This window comes from Vicugna pacos, chromosome 3 (genome assembly GCF_048564905.1).
Source record: "Vicugna pacos chromosome 3, VicPac4, whole genome shotgun sequence".
In the NCBI taxonomy this organism is placed as follows: Eukaryota; Metazoa; Chordata; class Mammalia; order Artiodactyla; family Camelidae; genus Vicugna; species Vicugna pacos.
The window spans coordinates 10,533,726-10,552,640 of record NC_132989.1 but is presented as its reverse complement, the minus strand read 5'-3'; the positions used below and the strand labels follow the sequence as shown (position 1 = coordinate 10,552,640).

Sequence of the window (18,915 nt, the reverse complement as noted above, 5' to 3'; positions counted from 1 at the left end):
CTGTTGGTCTAGACTTCAGTTGCTTTGGTGTTTGTTTTGAAAGATAAAGGGCAATTAGACAGATGGCAATGAAAGGAACTACAACAAGGCATACGCATGGGAGAGGGGCAGTACAGTTTTAGGGTTAAGGACTCAGGGACTGGACTCTTATTAAAGATTTGGGATTAAATCTCCAATCTAGATGTCACCAATTGCTAGATGTGTGACCTTGGGCAATTTAATTGAGCTATCTAGTCCGAGTTTCCTATCCTTAAAATGATTACAATAATATGTACTCCAGGGAATTCTGAGGATTAAATAATGCACATGAATCACTTCAAGGGCCTGGCACACAGTGGTGCTTCATTGCTATTAACTATCCTGGCCATCACTACATGACATTAGATCATCAGGTAGAGCAGCCTTGGATAATGAACAACTGTCTGTGAAAGAGACTGCTTATTCTTTTGCCATCAATATTTTTATTCTTTGAATTATCCCAAATTTGCTCAGTATGGTTGTTATTGGATGCTGTTGTTGATGGGCACAACTAATGTGGAACACAGAGTCATGAAGAGGATGGGAGGAGAACTGATGGGAGACATTCCTGGTGAATTCATTCTTAGACTTGTCTAGACTAGTGCTTCCCAAACTACCTATAGTGAAGGACCAGTTTTTTTTTAAATTAATTTCTAATTGTTACAGGCTAGTGCTTTGGTAAAATACAATAAAAAAATTTCAGCAATGTTAACTTGCTATAAATGTTTCTAAGGGCTTACTCTCAGTTTCGGTTTTCATGTCACTGTAGATGGTCCGTGGATCGCGCCTGGAGAGGTTCTCATCTATCCAGAGTCCTTCCAACCCAGCCTTTACATGGCCACTGTGTAGCTGGTGTGACATCATAGTGCTCCCCAAATCCAGAAGTCAAGCTCAGTTGGCAGTATAGTTTTTTTTTTTTTTTCAGGAGAATATGCTTTGCTATTCTGTCTGGCTGAAGAAAAGTTCTCCTGAGATGCTGCTTTTCTGATAAAGCTTTTGTGCTCAGGCTTGGGAGTTTAATCACCTGAGAGTAAAAGAAAAGATTTCAATCCATTAATGTGGTATAATTCATCCAGTAAAGTCCCTACCAGGTAGGGACTAGAGGATGAAGATGAGGGCTCAATGTTGGATTAGACTGTGGTAATTTTCTGAAGGATGAGCTGCCCCAGGAAGCTTTGAGCTTGATTACTTAGTCTCTAAATTGTAAAGTGGAGGTGATAAGAAATTAGTAAAATGATGGGAGAGCCATTAATGAGAAGCCAGATGAGGCCAACTGCACAGGGAACAAAAAGGAAATGTCAGCTTCAGTCTCACAAAGGATTTAGTAGGATGGTGGGTAGATGGTCTTTCTCCTATACCCTGTGGCATCCAACAGTTTTTATTGGTTTATTCATTCAAATATAGTGATAAACAGAGCACTCAGTTTATAGCCTGTTGGGGAAACAGTTAAATGTGCACTTGCAGTCAAGAGGGATGCTGTGGGAGTATGTGTTAAGGAAGTCTTAACCTGGTTTCTGAGGTCAGAGAAAGGTTTCCTTCAGAGGTATTCTTGCCTATCCAAGTATGCAAAAAAAGTTTCCAGGCAGAGGAAACTGCATATGCAAAGACCCTGAGGTGTGAGAGAGCTCAGTGTGTTTAAGAATTTGAAAAATGCCCAGGGTGGCTGAAAACTTAAGGGGATGGGAGACTTTGAAATGAGGCAGAGATGCAGGAAGGATTCATGAATTCCTTGTGAACCATGGTTTTGGCCCATTATCTTGAGCACAGTCGGAGCCCAGCAGGAACAAAGAGTGGTACAATGAGATTTGTATTGTAGGAATATTATTTTGGCTTTTCTGTGGAAAATTTATGGGACCCTCGGAGTCTTATCAGGTGCCCACCACTGACAAGATCTGAGCCGAAGTGTCTGGAGCTAAGGTGGTAGTGATGGAGGTGAAGAGAAAGGGATAAAAGACGAATAGGCAGGACTTTAAATTTATGGGAGGTGAGGCATGAGAGAGAGGGGGCAGTGGAAGACCGCTTCTAGGTTTCTGGGTTGGGTGACTGAATGAATGGTGATGAGTTTGACTGAAGGGGACCCAGAGTTGATGGAGAGGATGGAGGCAGAGATTGGGTTGGAAGAAAAGTTCTACTTGGGACATGTTGAGTCTGAGGTCCTCATGGGACATCTAAGGGGAAATGTCCAGAAAGCACTTAAATGTATGGGCTCTGGAGCTCAAGAAATACCTGATCCAGTATTTGGGGTATAATTTGAGATATAGTATTAAATTATCACCTCCAAGCTCTGAAGCAGGGCTAAGGCAACCTTCCTGTCAACTCTTTCTTGTTAGGCTGCTCTGTGTTTCCCTAAGGGCTTATTGTGTTTACATTGCCACTAGGGGAGTCCCCATCTGCCCTTCCTCCGTTGACAGCATCACGTTACATTCTTCTCATCTAAACGTACCTGTCCTGTGTCCTGTGCGTGGCAGGTGATTGTTGGGTTCAATTTCATTCTTTCTGTGGTGTACACTCTGTTGAACAAGATGTCCCCAGTTTATTAAAGACATTATGCTTCAAAGCGTTGGATGTGTTACTTCTCCTGCCCCTCTACCCCCACATGCCCACCCTGAGTGTATTCGCATTGTAGCACGGTACTTCTCTAAGGGACCTGGTCCTCAAACTGCACTTTATAACCACCTTTAAAATAGCATGTGTCACTTCTTCTTACCTCTTTTTAATGATTATCATATGCTACCCTTGGTAATAGGTTTTCCATTTCTGTATTTTTTAGTTGCATTTTTTTTATAATTTTACTTTATTGAGTTATAGTCAGTTGCATTTTGAAAGAAACTTCATTGAGGTATGATTGACATAAAAACTGCAATATTTGACGTATACAACCTGATGAGTTTGGAGATAAGTATACATCTGTGAAACCTTCACCAAAATATGCCGTAAACCTATTATCCATCACCTCCAAAAGTATAGCTTTTGGAGGTTTAAATGATATGGTTGTGCTCACACTAAAACTGATTTTTGGGGTCTGCCTATTTTTCTTTAGTATTTTAAGTAATATTCTCCATGTTATTACAGGCTCTTGAAGAATATAATATTTAGTATACTTGTAGTACCATGTAGTAAGTTCTGTTGGACTTAATTTAGTTTCAAATTCCTCAATTGACCAATTGGACAATTCTTGGACAGTTATTTGTTATGAGTATTTCCAGTTTTCTTTGAGAAATGATACTGCAGTGAAAATCTTTAAACAATAGACTTTACCTATAATTTTTACTAATAGCTTTTTACTTATAACAAAAGTAGTATTATCTGAATCCCTGTTCTGAGATTTTCTCCAAGTCTTTATAAAGTCCTACACCACAAAAATTGTTTTCCTTTTTCTTCCCCGGGGAATCCTCCTTCCAATGTCATCGTTCATGAAGCTGTCCCTGGTCATAGGAGACTGATAACTGCCTTCTATGGTCTCACCTGGGCCTTTGGCCACAAATCAGTCACATTGAGATAACTCAGCCCCAATCTCCCTTCCCTGGAGGTCCCTGTGGTCTCCCTAAGTCTAGATCAGTCTCTTTGTTGAATGTTGTAGTGACAGCTCTAGACTTAACCCACATGGCACATGCGATAATTACCATTAAATAACTAGTTGAGTGACCGTTTCTTCATGCTTGCCTCCTTCACTGGGATGGACGTGGACTGTTCCACACCTGTTCATGCTCTGTCCTCAGAGTTTCATGTCAGTCAGTGCTCAGGATGGAAGGATGAACGAAGGGTCTTCCCCAAACACTTTAAAGTCTCTAGAGAAGAAGAAAATATAAAGAAATAGTTATCTGTACTCAGAGCAATATTTATGTTCATTCACATTCCAGGCCAGTTTACAGCCGACATGCACTGAGGGCTTAGAAAAGCCAGGCGCTATGCTAACATTTTACGTGCTTTATCTCATTCAAATCTTACCTTGGTCTTACAAGGTGGATACTGCTATGCCCTCTTCAGTAGTAAAGAGCTGGAGGCTTAATTAAAGGGGTTCTATAATTTGTCCAGCAGTAAGAGGTGGGGCTGTGTTGGGCTAATTGAATTTAGGTTCTCGGCTGGAATATCTGGTGGTGTATCTCCCAGAATGCTCTTTCTTACACTGGGCTGGAATCTCTCTCATCATAGCTTCTTACTCAGGGGAATTAGGTCTCTGTCTTGGTCTGCGGAAAATGGGCTGAACTTCCTGCTTCATTCCAGCTCTCCTCAGCACACACAGATTTATCCTCTGCTGAAACATTTCCCTGTCCAGGATGAATCGTTTCCATTCCTCTGACCGTCCCACTTGGGACTACAACTCAAGTGTCCTACCCCTTGTTTGGTGCTTCTGTTTTCACCTGAGCAATGCCTTTCCCATGGAGAATCAATCTGTTCCTATACCTGGAAGAGAGCAAGGTGACTAGCTGGGAAATAAAGAATTAAAAAAAAAATGTATGTGATTTCTTAAGAGAGGAATAAAGATTAAGGCCATGGACTCTGGAACCAGACCACTTTGGCTGACATCCCAGCTCTGCCTCTTCCTGGCTGTGTGAATTTGGACAGTTACGCATATTCTAAATCAGCTGATTGAATTCCTGGGCAGCTGAGTGCACCACGGCCGGCCAACAAACTGGGTACCACCCCTGAGCCATCTTCTTGCAGCCAAGGGAGGCTACTGTCTTCTGACCCCAGTACGATCCTTATTGAGCACTTTCTATGTTCCCACTACTGTTAAAAAATGCTTTGCCGGTATTGACTCATTTAATCCTCACAGCAGCCCTAAAGAGTGGATCTTGTATGCCCTCCCCACTTCCCAGGTGAAGCTGGAATCGCTGTGCCCAAGCTCCCACAGCTGGTCAGCCAAGGAGCTGGTGGTCCAGCTACAGAGGCCGTTGCTAACCATTCTGCCTTCCTGCCTTAACTTTGTAAAAACATCTTCAGAGCCCTTCACAGCCTACATGCATGAACAACTCACCCTATATTCCTCTGCTTCGAGCGATTTGATGCCTCTGACAAACTCTTATCTCCCGGCCAGTCTTTGCCGTCCTTGCCTGCCCTCCCGTACAAGGGTTGTTAAAACAGGAGCAAGGCTCACAGTGATTGATGGCCCGAATGCTGATCATTCCCTACCTTTCCTGGCTCACGGTAAATATTTACTTTTGGTTACACAGGAACAATGAGTTTTCATTCAGGAGATGGATGTGGAGTGTATATATAATATTATGCTTGCCTGACTCCTTTGAACACCCGACTCTCATTTCCCGGGCTCACTCGGGGAAGGGCAGGAGACACCGCAAGGTGAGCTGTTTGACTTTTCAGAGGATGCTTGGAGGTTTGCAAGCTGGATGGATTTTGTTGTCATTTTTATTTTATTTTTTCTTACTGAAGGACCAAAAGCATAGTCTCTGGCAACAGTCTGAGATCTGGTCAGGAGCTATTGGTTACCCATATCAAGGGTTCCATTATACCCAGTATTGTGCCTTAAATTGATTCATATTTTAAACAGAGATAGGTAATTTAGCTTCACTCTAAGCTGTGATGCCCCCCACATCATGGATGCCACATGCGGATTTTACTAATACCTATTGCAGTGTGTATGTAATTGTTAAAATCCAAAACATTCCCTTGTGTCCTTGTGCCTGTCTCACTAGGATTAGTTGACAGGGGACTTGTACACGGTTCTCAGCCCTGTCACCTCCTTGCTCAGCGACCCTGTTCCAGTCACCACTCTTTTGGGGCCCCTTTCTCTCCATCTGCAAAATGAAGTGGGCTCTTAACAGTTCATCTTTCTACCCTTTGTTTTCTCTTTCCGGCTCGAGGTGATGTTTATAACAGAAAAGAGTTCACGTAGGCAGACAGGTCAATCTAAACATTGTTCTCACTCACATAAAAGCAGTTTCGTCTTTACCTTGGGAGTAGGTTGGTAGTTCTTGTCATTCATCTACTATTGCTACTCAGGAAATACACGAGGAGAGAGGAAGGCACTGAAAGGTCCTTTAATGTAGTTAAAATGGAGTCTAAGTTGAGCAGGTGGAGAGATGGGGAGAGAAAGAGCAGCGGTGAGTGAGCTTTGGAATTGGAAACTCCGTGTTCTGATGGCAACCCTCCAACTTTCAGTTGATTCACCTCCTTGTATTTTCTTCCTCCTCTCTTATCCCCACCCCATCTTTGGACCTCCTTCTCACTTCCCCTCTCCTTTCCCTCCCTTTGTTTCTCACCTGATTTGCCATTACGTATGGCAACGTGAGAACCAGCACTTCTCTGTGTCCATAGACCGGAACAGTAAGCCAGGTGTCATATCCCCCATGTATCACGTGGCTGTATTTTTTTTTACCGTCACTCTTTCTTAGGAGCACAATTTCTGAGAAGAATGCCTTCGACCAAAGCCTTATATCTGCAGGGCCAAGATGAACTTTGGCAAGAGGAAAATTGGTTTTGACCCCTGGTGCCCTGCTTTCTTTTCTCCTCCCTTCCTGGCTGGAGCCCCTGGCTTTCACAGCCCGGCTCTTGTGCACTCGTCTCTGCAAAGCTTCCCCCTGGGGTGTCCCACTGTTCTGCCTCTGCTGGCAGGGCCTGTGGAATCATCTCAGCCATGCCCCCTCTTTTCGAGGTGGGGCAACTGCAATTCAGGAAGGGGAAGAACCTGCCTTGGAATCTTGAAATTAAGACTCCCGGAATCTGGGAGTCTCCTTGTTACCCCATTTTTTTTTTTGGTTGGTTGGTTTTTAATTGACGTATAGTTGATTTACAATCTTGTATTAGTTGCTGGTGTACAACATAGTGATTCAGTTATACATTTATATATATTCTTTTTCATTATAGGTTATTACAAGCTGTTGAGTATAGTTCCCTGTGCTATACAGTAAGATCTTGCTGCTTATCTGTTCTGTATATAGTAGTTTGTATCTGCTAATTCCGAACTCTCAATTTATCCTTTCCCACCCCTCTCCCTTTTGGTAACCGTAAGTTTGTTTTCTATGTCTGTGAATCTCTTTCTGTTTTGGAAATAAGTTCATTTGTCTTGCTTTTTCAGATTCCACATATAAGTGATATCATATGATATTTGTCTTTGACTGACTTCACTTAGTATGATAATCTCTAGGTCGATCCATGTTGCTGTAAATGGCATTATTATTTTTTATGACCGAGTAGAATTCCATTGTATAATTTTACCACATCTTTATCCTGTCATCTGTCCATGGACATTTAGGTTGCTTCCATGTCTTGGCTTTGGAAATAGTGCTGCTATGAACATTGGGGTGCATGTAACTTTTTGAATTGTTCTCTGGATATATGCCTAGGAGTGGGATTGCTGGATCATATGGTAACTCTATTTATAGTTTTTTAAGGAATCTCCATACTGTTTTCTATTCTGGCTGAACCAATTTGCATTCCCATCAACAGTGTAGAAGGGTTCCTTTTTCTCCACACCCTCTCCAGTGTTTATTGTTTGTGGACTTTTTAATGATGGCCATTCTGACCAGTGTGAGGTGATATCTCACTGTAATTTTGATTTGCGTTTCTCTGATAGTTAGCAGTGTTGAGCATCTTTTCATGTGCCTATTGGGCTTCTGTATGTCTTCTTTGAGGGAATGTGTGTTTAGGTCTGCCGATTTTTTTTTTTTCTGAGAAAAGCTAACACCAAGATTACGTTTTAATTAAACTACAGAAATAATGGTTAGAGTACAGAATATTCATGAGGAAAAAAATACATCATGTTATCAGTACTTACAAAGTTACAAAACCATTTGTTTGCTTCCTTAACATTTTCCATATTTTAAGTTCATACATGAAGATGTTCAAATTTACCATTTGGGGGAGGGGGAAGAGGAAGAAAAAAAAGGTGTATTTATCATCGCTAGATGTGCTCACTGTATGCTCCGTTATTCATATGCCAGGCCCGGGTGACGGGAAGTGCAGTTGTCAGGCATTTTAATAAACTGGACAGCCATTTGTTTCTGCACGACAAGGCATCTTTACACAGGAGCAATCAGGAGAAAACAGGAAACAGTCAAGCACTCTGCACTGCGACACGCCACCTTAACAGCTAACCAGCATTACTCAACTGCTACCCAACTGCATCTAGTGCACAAAGATACATAACAGAAGAGATTAGAATTGTGTTTGGTGAACAATCCTTTAAGGAAAAAAAAAAAAACAACTCTTTTCACCTGCAGTCTTTATACAAATTTGGGTTCAGTTTGCCATTTAGACCTGAAATAACATATACAAACAAATTTACACCAACTTTTGTAGGTTTTTAATTTTAAGGTATGAAGGCAATGTTGAGTCCACGTCTTGACAGCTTTAGGCTGTGCGTAATGGCTGCACACGTTTCCTTAAAAGTCAGGAGGCCACAAATTAGATTACCAATCTGTTTAATTTCAAACAAAAAAAAGTCAGAACTATATAAACAAAAAGGAAATTTTACCTCAAATATCCAAGCCAGTAATGAAATCTGAAGTCGTTCACCTCACTAAATTACAAGAAATTTGAATAACAGCAACAAAATGGCACATAAAATGAGCTTGCCACCTGAGGCAAAGCTTAAAACAAGTAAAAAGTTAGACAAAATGTTACAAAATAACCTTTTCAATAGCCAGTTGCTTGTTCCAAGGACTCTTCGACGGACTGAGTACTTGGTCCTTTCCCCCCAAGTCTTCCTTCATGTTGCTTGGGGACAACACATCATTTGCTTAAGAGGACACCAATCCTTCCTCTTCAGGAGACTTGGCGACTCTTGGATGGCGACCTGGACTTGGATTCCCTCCTGGACACGGGTGGAGGACTCCTGGACCCAGACCTGGACCTGGACCGCGAGCGAGATCGGGAGACTGAGGAGGACTTGGACTTGGACTTGGACTTGCACCATCGCGCGGATCTGAACTTGGAGGGTGATCGCCATCTTGAGCGAGTGCCAGAGCGGGACTTGGAGCGGCTGTAGCGGGATCGACTCCGGGACCGGGACCGGGACCGGGACCGGAAGCGGGACCGGCTGCGACGCCGCCGCCCGGGGCTGCGGCTCCGACGTGCGTGGCCGCCGCCCCCGTGCCAGCGGGGCGGGCGTCCCTGGCGGCGGCGGCGCGAGTCCGGGGGGCGGCCGCAGCGCGCCATCTGCACTCGGAGCTCGCGGCCGTTCGGCACGGCCCCGTCCATGGCGTCCTCGGCGTCGTGCTGGTCGTGGAAGCGGACGAAGGCGAAGCCCCGGGACTCCCTGGTGTGGCGTCCCCGCGGGATGTACACGTCGCCGACGCACCCGTGCCTCTGGAACGCGCGCCTCAGGGTGTCGGGCGAGGTGCGGTAGGTCAGGTTGTCCACCTTGAGGGAGGTCATGCCCTCCGCGTCGGGGGCGGGCGACCGTAACTCATGGCTCTGGGGGGGCGGCGCGGGGCCGCGAGCGCGCGCGGGTGAGCTAACGCCCGGCGGCGGCCATTTCCTCAGACCAGCTCGGCTCGACGCCGCGCCTCGGCTCTGGCGGTTGGTTCCTCATGGAGACGCTGGGAAAGGCGTGGGGGACACCGCTGAGACAGCGCCCGCCGACGCCCCCTGAGAAACAACGTCTGCCGGTTTTTCGACTGGGTTGTTTGGTTTTTTGTGTGTTATTTAGTTGAAGGGGCCGGTGGTATATTCTCGAAGTCAAGCCCCTGTCAGTTGGCATCGGCTGCAGACACACCCCCTGATGTTTGCCAAACACGTCCTGCCTTGGGTAGCGCAGTTCTGACGGATCCTTGCGGGCACCATGGTCTCGTGCATGCTGATGACCCCCGGCAGTTCTCGCTGTCAGCCCTCTCACACTTGAATTTAGTTAATACGTTGTTGAGAGATTGTGCTTACTGCCTGCTTTTCCTGCTATTTTTAAGCGCCAAGAAGGCAAGGCGATGTCTCTTTTTCCAAGATTACCCTCGATCCCTTTGATACAGGAATAGTAACAGTAAGCCTTAGCGGGCACTTACCTGGGGCCTGGCTCTGTTCTGAACACTCCCATGACAAAGGTGCTGTAACTGTCACCCCCATTTGACATGTGGTGCAAATGTGAAGCTGCTCCACACCTTTCACCTTTTCTGCTTCCCTTGATTGGGGAAAGGGAAGCTGGTCCCTTGTATGTGTGCTCAGGGGCGGGATGTTGCTTTAGTCTACAGAGCTCTGCTCTCCATGGAGACCATTCGCAGAAAGCTCACAGCTGCTCTCCTGCTTCTCCTAATCATAGAAAGTACCTCCTCAGCTGTTTACCCACCCATCCATGCGTTCATGCATGCGTCCGTCCATTCAGCCGTCAAACCCCTGTCAGGTACTTGCTTTATCCCAGGCACTGTTTCAGGCGCTATGACTTAGTGGTGAACACCACAGAGAGGCTGCTTTCTTGGAGTTTTCATTGTAGCATCGACTCATGGTCCTTTTTGTTTTCTTGTCATCCTGTTTCTCAATCACTTCTCTGTAACTAGTAAACTAGTAAATACTTTATTGTTCCATTTCTTTTTTTTTACAAGATACTTTTTTACAAGTATCCCACTCTTGCTCAGACATTTTATATATGTATCTGTGTACATATATACATATGTATTCATATACATCTGTATATATGTATGACACATATATATAGTGAATATATATATATATATATATTTAGCAAGCAAAAGTTGACTCTCAAAAGTCATGGCTATCATTTATTCTTTCAACAAATATTTTTTAGGTACCTACTATGTGCTAGTCACAGAGTAAAGCCAGTTGTAGGCTCAAGGAACCTCTTCCCAGTTTCTCGGTATAGGCTCTGTTCCTACTTTTCAGGGCAGGGATATGAGAAAGAACTGCCAGGTGGACACCTGCCTGTTTCTCTTTATCCATGTCATTTATTAGAAACAGTCATAGAAAGAGAAAAGGTCCCATTGTGTTCTCAACTGAAAAAACAGATAATTAAGCCCACTGGAAAACTGTGTTCTGTGTAAATGTCAATAAATTGTTTCACGTTAGAAGGTCTTAAAAACCAACAAAGTAAGCCCCAGATGCCATCTTGATGTAGACACAGAACTTACCATACTCTCCAATGTCCCCAGCTACAAAACACAGCATTCTGGGAGATTTATTGGCAGCAAATTAGCTTAGATTTATTGCAGATTATTGATTCTTACATTCAAAGGTTAATGAGGTTTGTGCCTTCATTCAGCACTCCTGCTCCAGGGAGAATAATGAGATTGCCTGAAGACACAACCCATTCAATTAAAGTAAACAGACAGCTGTAATGTGCATCCTGGCTGTGTTCTGCTACTTTTCCCCCTCATCCTTTCTCTTTTTCTTTTTCAACATATCTGATTTCTCAGGTGATTTTTATTTTTGCATGTAAGAGGTGGTAAGATGATCCTAGGCAACACTGGTACACAGGACAGATGATTCCCTTGTGGACCCTAACATGAAGAAGTGCAGCTCATCTGCACAATCTATCAAGGTTTCTTTCTTCTGATACACCTGCAGATGTCTCAGTGTCTCAGTAGTTGAAATGCAAACTGATGCTCAGTTAGAAACCTCAGGGGCCAGAAGAGCCAACTACATTATTAGAAGCAGTAGGTAATGAGTTTCTAGACGTTGGCTAGTAGCATTTGGCCAGTATGGTGCTAGGCTTAAGTGACTTAAAAGTATTGTGTTTCTTTGACCATTGCAGATTTTCTGACTTAGTTTATCTGTAAATAGTTTTGATTCCATCTTTATCTGCATGCTAATGTAGACTTTTTCCAGACCACAGACTTTACTCAGTTGATTTAACACTAGATAAGATGATAAACTTTCCGTAGAGCTTGGGGTCTGTATTCTTTTCAAGGTCTTTTGTGAAGAATGCCACAGCTTGTGTTAACGAGGAATAGCTTCTCTCCTGTCTGTGTCTGACCCAAAGTCTTAATGAGATGAAATTCTGACTCTCTTGGAGAGCCACTTGCGGAAAACATTGTCCTCTCAGTAGTAGCTTGCTGTCTATCCAAAGACAAATTACATGTTTGCTTGGACATTTCTTTGATAGTTTCTCTTTGGTTTAACTCTGTGGGGGGCACAGATGGCAGGCAAATTACTGGACCTAGTTTACATTTTAGTTATGGAATGTTGGAGCTCAGAGGAAGCCTGAAGTTCCTTTGGATCCTTTCCTTCATTTTGTCACTGGGAAAGTAAAGCCCACAAGGAAAGTCTCAGGCCCCGGGCTGTGCAAATCCAGCTCTCTCTTCTTTCCACCAGAAAATCCAGGCATTCTAGTCCCATCCTGCTAAGAACCACCCTCAAAACCCTGAGGCTGTCTTCACCCCTGGATTGATTTCTTGAGGGGCATAGGATATATCCTGTAGCTCACTCTGCCAATCAGCCCCAGCTATTGCTATGAAACCACTCAATGCATTTTGACTGCGGGTTGTGCACTGGCTTATTGACAAAGGTCAGCTTCAGTGTAGTTCTTTAAAGTGTGTGTAGTTAGTGAAACTGAAGTTTGTAAAAAGCAGAAGACCCGATTGGGTCCCTTGGAATCTTACACTCTCAGTTGGAAAACTTCCTAGAAATAACCTAGCCTGGCTCTCAACTTCATGTATCTCAGTTCTTTTTATAATGGAAAACTTTGGATATGACTGAATACACTAAATCCACTAAAGCACATTTCTTGTTTTAATATTGGAGGACATCCTGCAGTGCCTTTCCTTTCCTGGGATTTTTCCCTGCCCTCCATCTATGAAGTAGCATTTGAGAGCCAGACTTGTTACCAGTAGAGCTCACAGTAATATAACTTGGTCACCAAAAACTTGCCCTCTTTGGGGTAGACTTTAAGTAATGGCTTAAATAAACTTTGAGCATGACTCCTTTATGACCCCTACCCATATTTCTACTGTTGTCCACCAGAGATTGGAGTTTGGAAGGAACATAAGAAAAGCAGTGAACCAGAATGATCTGACTTTTCTCTATGTTCCTTTAGAGAGAAATTTGGGGAATATGCTGAGATGCTAGGATTTTCTAAATCTGGCTGTGGTGATGTTAGAAACTCTTAAGATAAGTATTTCATGTAGTTGAAACATTGACCTGAAACAAACTGTTGCTTTATGAAAAGAGAGCAAAATCCCGAGGGAGATGGATGATAGGGTGCTTTCTGAAGAGCATCCATTCCAGCTATTGGGATCTCTGCAAGCTGCCAGTTCCTACAGGAGTTGCCCCAGTTGAAGAGCTCCTCCTTGCCCAAGATCATGTCCCTTTCTCGGGATGGACTCTCTCCAATGACCAGTTGGCAGGGGTATAAAGGCTTGGCCCCCTACTCATAGTCTGGTACAACTCTGAAGAGTCATTGACTGAGACTTTTAATGGGGCTGCATCACAGCTCAGCTTCCCGCCTTGCCCAGTCTTGCTACCTGCCCTTGCAACGGTGTTGACCCCAAGAACTTACCTTCCTAAATCTCTTATGTGCTAATTTCTATCTCAGAGTCTGCTTTCCAGGAAATCCACCTGTAAGAGAGTTTGCTCTTCAGGGTCTCTCTAGAACAGGGTTCAGCAAGTTTTGGCTCACAGAAGTCGTGTGGTTCACAGCCTGTTTTTGTAAATAAGGTTTTGTATGAGCACAGCCAAAGTTGTGTGCTTACATTTTCATCTATGCTGCCTTCCCACTGCAGCGGCCGAGTTGAGTGGTTGTGACAGAGATTGCGTGGCCCTCAAAATCTAAAGCATGTATCATCTGACCTTCTACTGGAAGAAGTCTGCCAGTCACTGCTGCTGAGCACCGGAAGCAGCATGGGTATCAGAGGAGAGAGATCCAGGACAGGAACCTCTCAGAACATGATGCGTTCTGGGTGGAATTTTAAGCATCCGTTTTATGAAATAGTCTTTGATCTGTTCCTTTTGAGTCGTGTTCACGTCCAGACTTTTCCCTAACTCTCTACTGGGCTGATACAGAGGAAATGGAAGAACACGGATTTGTGAACTTGAGTTTGAGTTTTGGCGTTAAGGAATGGCTTACCTTCTGTTGGGCTTTATGTCTTACAGAAGCTTTTCTACATACACTCATTTATCTTGAGGTGTGCAGAGCAGGGCCTGACACCTTCCTTTGGTGAAGAAACTGAGGTTCAAGCAGACTAAGTTGTTGCCTATTACGAAGTTGTTTTTAAAATCCAGAACCTTCGTCTCATATTTCAGTTATTTTTCCATTTCTTATCAAAATAAATGGAAAGGCAGGGAAGAGTCATTGTTGGGCAGTGAAGTCATAAGCAGTGAGGAGGCTGCAGGTGGTTTTTGGATGAGAACAATATCCTTCTCTGATGCTTGTTTATGTACTAACTCATCAGATGTTTGTTGAAGGGCGCTGAGTCAGTATGTGGAAAGACTGGTACCTCAAAAACCTTCTACAGATGCTTCTCATGTGAATTCATAGTTGGGAACCAGAAGCCATGCCCTGATGATTAATGCCTAATAATAGCACCTTTGAGTGGGCCTTGTGTTCATAGAAGAGGCAACTTTAACACCAGAAAATAGGACCTCTTTGCTTTTCTTCTTTTGATTATGAATTTGTTTATTCAACAAGTAATTACTGAGTGCCTATAATGTATGAGGCACCATTGGAGAGGAGGATAAATGATGGGCAAGCTAAACGTGGTTCCTGTCTACATGGAGTTCCCGGTCTAGCACGGAGAGATGCTATTAAGCAAGCACAACCACAAAATGGGTAAGGGCTAAAGCAGGGTCAGTGCACATGCTACGTATTTCTCCAAGTGGTGTAGGTGGGATCCAGGAAAGAAGTGACATTTAAATCAGATCCAGAATATGAGTAAGAGTTAGCCAAGTGTAGAGGCTGAAGTAGGTGCTATGTAGAGACAGCAGAGTATTCAAAGGCTCAGGGTGAGGAAGAACTTGATGTAGCAGAGGACCTGACGGAGGCTCATCCTGAGTATAGAACAGAGGGGAAGTTTGGGGAGAGAGGATGCGAAGGGTGCACACTAGATGGGGCAATTCATGAGGGATTGCCCACAGGCCACAGTAAGGAATTTCAACTTTATTCCGAGGATATTAGAGAGTCATTGAAGGGGTTTAAACAGCAGAAAAGCACTTATTTTTCCATCAAAACATAACCATTAGCTCGAACCAGGTAGCTGTTTTCCACCCGGGAGCCAATGGGACATAAAGCCTGATGAAAGAAGCCAAGGTTAGAGGCACCATCTGCGTTTGAAAGCAGAATGGAAGCTCTCCACTTTCTGAGTGCAATGTATTTTCTTTGCCTCTAGACCTTTTCAGTTCAGGCAGGAAGGAACAATTCACCCCCCTACCACCCAACCCTGCTCTGCAGTTGTCAGTGTCAACTCTGTGAACACCACAGTCTTGTTTTCTGTGGCTTCTCTGCTTCAGCTCTGAGGCCCAAGTGAAAAGGGCATGGCTGTCTGGGCTCTTTTTCTGTCCATCAGCATTTCGATTAAAGTCACTCAGAGGCCTTTTTCTTTGAATAGAACAGATTGAAGCCTTGACTAACCAGGCCCAGTCATTCAAGGGGCAAGAGTGAACCATTTCTGCTGGATTCATGCGTTACTCCTCGACTCTGAAAAAGGGCAGAATGCAATTTTCTGCTGGAATTACACCTGATTGCAGATCATCACACAACTGCCCAGTGGACCCATTCCTCCCTTGCTTATGTACCTTCAGGTTGTATGTCATCAGGAAGAAGCAGGCAGCTAAGGAGAAGGGCAGGCTTACCTTTGATGCCTAAAATCTCAGCTGAATAAGCTGAAAATCCTACACTACTTGCGAGTCTGCAGGCAGAGCTCAGGCAGAGGCTAGAGTTCTAGGGGTCCATTAGTGGCCTCTACTTTCCATATGATGAGAGGGTAAGAAGAAATTTTTCTGGTTGGAGATGTAATTTCACTTTTCTGTACTTTTATTTATCTTATTTCTTTTCCTCACATCTTGGAATCAAATACATGGATAAATGATAGACAGGACAATTTTTTTTTTATTATCAACAGTATGCTGAGGTGATATGAGAGAAGAGAGCCTTAGGGGAGGTTTTCAAAGATCCGCAATTTTCTTGTGTTTGAAGACTTTTCTGTTGTCTTTCTGTTGTTGATTTCTAGTTTGACTCCATTTTGACTAAAAAACATAACTCAGAGTGATTTTAATTATTTTAAATTTAAGATTTGTTTTATGGCCTGGGATATGGTCTATCTTGGAGAATGTTCCATGAGCACTCAAAAGGGTGTATATATTCTATTGTTGGGAGGAATAGTCTGTATTTGTTGATTAGATTCTGTTGGTAATGGTGTTATTGAATTTTACTTTCTTACTGGTTCTCTGACTAATAGTTCCTTTAGTTGCTGAGAGTAGGTTAGAGAAGTCTCCAACAACAATGACAAATTTGCCTGTTTCTCCTTTAAGCTCTATCAGTTTTTGCTTCACATTTTTACAGCTCTGCTGTTTGATAGGTCCACCTTTAGTATTGCTATGTCTCCTTATTGGATCGACCTTTTAGTCATTATGTAATGTCCTCTGTATATCTTGTAATTTTCTGAGCTGTGAGGTCTACTTTGTCTTATAGTAATATAGCCATTCCTGCTTTTGTAAAAAAAAAAATCAATATTTGCGTAATATATCTTTTCCTAATCCTGTTGCTTTCAACCTACATTTGTTGTTATGTGTGAAGTGAGTTTCCTGTAGACAGCATAATTGGGTCATGATTTTTTATCCATTCTGTCAATCTCTGTCTTTTAATTACTGTATCTAAACCATTTACAGTTAAAGTAATTATTGGTATGTTAGGGCTTAGGTGTGTCACTTTATTTGTTTTTTATTTGTTTTCTCTTTCTTGTTCCTCTGTTTCTCTTTCCGTACTTTCCTGTGGATTGCTTGAATGCAGTACTGGAAGTTCTACCCGGTGAAATAAGGCAAAAAAAAAAAAAAGGCATATAGATTGGAAAGAAAGAAATAAAACTGTCTCTTTTTGCAGATGACACGATTGTGATAACACTGAATAGTGTGAATACTGGCAGGGAGGCAGAGAAGCTGGATTACTCATACATTGCTGATGGGAATGTAAAATGGTACCATCCGTCTAGAAAATAGTTTGGCAGTTTCCTTTACAACTAAAAATGGACTTACCATATGATTCAGCAATTACACTTGTGAACATTTATCCTAGAGAAATTAAAACTATGTTTACAAGAAAATTTGTACATGAATGCTCACAGCAGCTTTATTCAGCTAACTGAAAATTACCCAAATGTCTTTCAGTGACTGAATAGTTGAATAAACTGTTTTATCCATACTAGAAAATACTACTAAGAAATAAAAAGAAATCAACTATTGATATATATATATATATACATCAACAACTCAACATGCCTTGGATGAACCTCAAAGGAATTACAGAGTGAAAAAAGCCATGATTCCGTTTATATAATATTGTTAAAATAGCAATTATAGAGAAAAGATTAATGCTTGCCAGGAGTGAGGGATGGGAGGGGGTGTGGTTACAAAGGGGTAGCACTAAGGAGCTGTGGGGTGATTATATCTTGATTTTGCTGGTAGTTATAGGCAGCTACATGTGTGACAAAATTGCACAGACCCAACACACGCGCACACGCGCGTGCACACACACGAGTTCATGTGTCTGAATAAAGTCAATTTCCTGATATTGATATAAGCAATGATAGCACTGGGGGATACTGTGTTAAAGGTGCACTGATTCTTCCTGTACAGTTTTTTTAGCAACTTGCTGTGAATCTATAATTATTGTCAAAGGAGCTAATAAAGAAGATATTTAGCTAAAAATAAACAAACATTCACACACATGTATGTGAACAACCCTCCATTTGTTTTATTCTTCTCAGTTCCTTTTCCTTATCAGACCAACCCAAGATACAGCTGGGTTCTAGGAGCTAAAATGAGGGGAGGTCACCCTTTCAGAGTCTAGGATCCACTTTACAGACATGGTAAGCAGAGACAGCTGAGCAAACTGAGCAGTGGATTTGAGACAGTTTGTGGAAAGACTGCACTTTAGTGTGACACCTTCCAAACTTTAAGGTGCGTTAAGGGGGAGTTTAATGGACCCCCAACCTGAAAGGTTCAAATTCCAGTCTCTGGGGAGTATACATCAGAAACCCACGTTTTAAATAAACACAGGTACTTCTGATGTCTGTGATTCTCTGGCCACATGTAGAACCACACTGACGCACTGGGTTAAATTCCCACCTCTGCTCTTATTTTCTGAGTGAACTTGGGCACGGTCTGAGTCTCATTTTCCCTCTCTGTAACATCAGAGCAGTATCGTCCTAGGGTTAATGAGCTGGCACTCAAGAAATAATTGTGATGCCATTCTTATCATCTTTACCATCATCATCATTATGATTCATGATATGGGCACATAGTAGGTCCATCCTCAATAAAAATTTCCTTCCCAGGTTGCCATGCTGGTAGTATTGCCCTGAGATGTATCTCACATGCTATTAAGCAGCACTGGGGCTTTTGACAAGTTGAGTTTTATGACCTTGTAGACATATGAGGAGCCTTCTTAAAGACTGTTCCTGGGGAGCATAGTGTTGGAGGCTTGAGTCCAAGTCCTTGGTGAGGGAAGGTGTTACTGCCTGAGGCACAGTGGGAAGTGCATTCAGTTTGCTCACTTGATGATTAACAATTGGTATCACAGGCAAAGAAACTTCCTCTTGGGGGAAGCCTACAAAAGGTCCCCCAAATTTTGAGGTACAGACTGGGAAGATGTCAGAAATTCTGTTGTATCCTATGTCATGAGGGGAATGTTTTCTTGCATTCATTCATCAAACATTACTAAGGATATACATGTGCGAAACAGTGGGTGATGTACTAGGGGGTACACTGATGGAAAAAACAAATGTCATTCTGCCCTTGTAGGACTTGTAATCAGGTGGGGAAGCAGACATTGAACAGGAAATTGTA

The 18,915-nt window shown here is 42.9% G+C and overlaps 1 protein-coding gene across 1 annotated transcript; it reads right to left on the bottom strand.

Annotated features, from left to right (window-relative positions):
* Positions 1-8,258: 8,258 nt before the first annotated feature.
* LOC102527943 (serine/arginine-rich splicing factor 2-like) lies at positions 8,259-9,354 on the bottom strand. The gene has a single exon (XM_031672939.2). The coding sequence runs from the start codon at positions 9,352-9,354 to the stop codon at positions 8,743-8,745; it is 612 nt and encodes a 203-aa protein (XP_031528799.2). The 3' UTR covers positions 8,259-8,742.
* Between the last annotated feature and the right edge of the window lie 9,561 nt (positions 9,355-18,915).

Bases quoted from the DNA above. Each gene is read 5' to 3' on its own strand.
- LOC102527943 (XM_031672939.2), bottom strand. From the start codon at position 9,354: ATGACCTCCCTCAAGGTGGACAACCTGACCTACCGCACCTCGCCCGAC.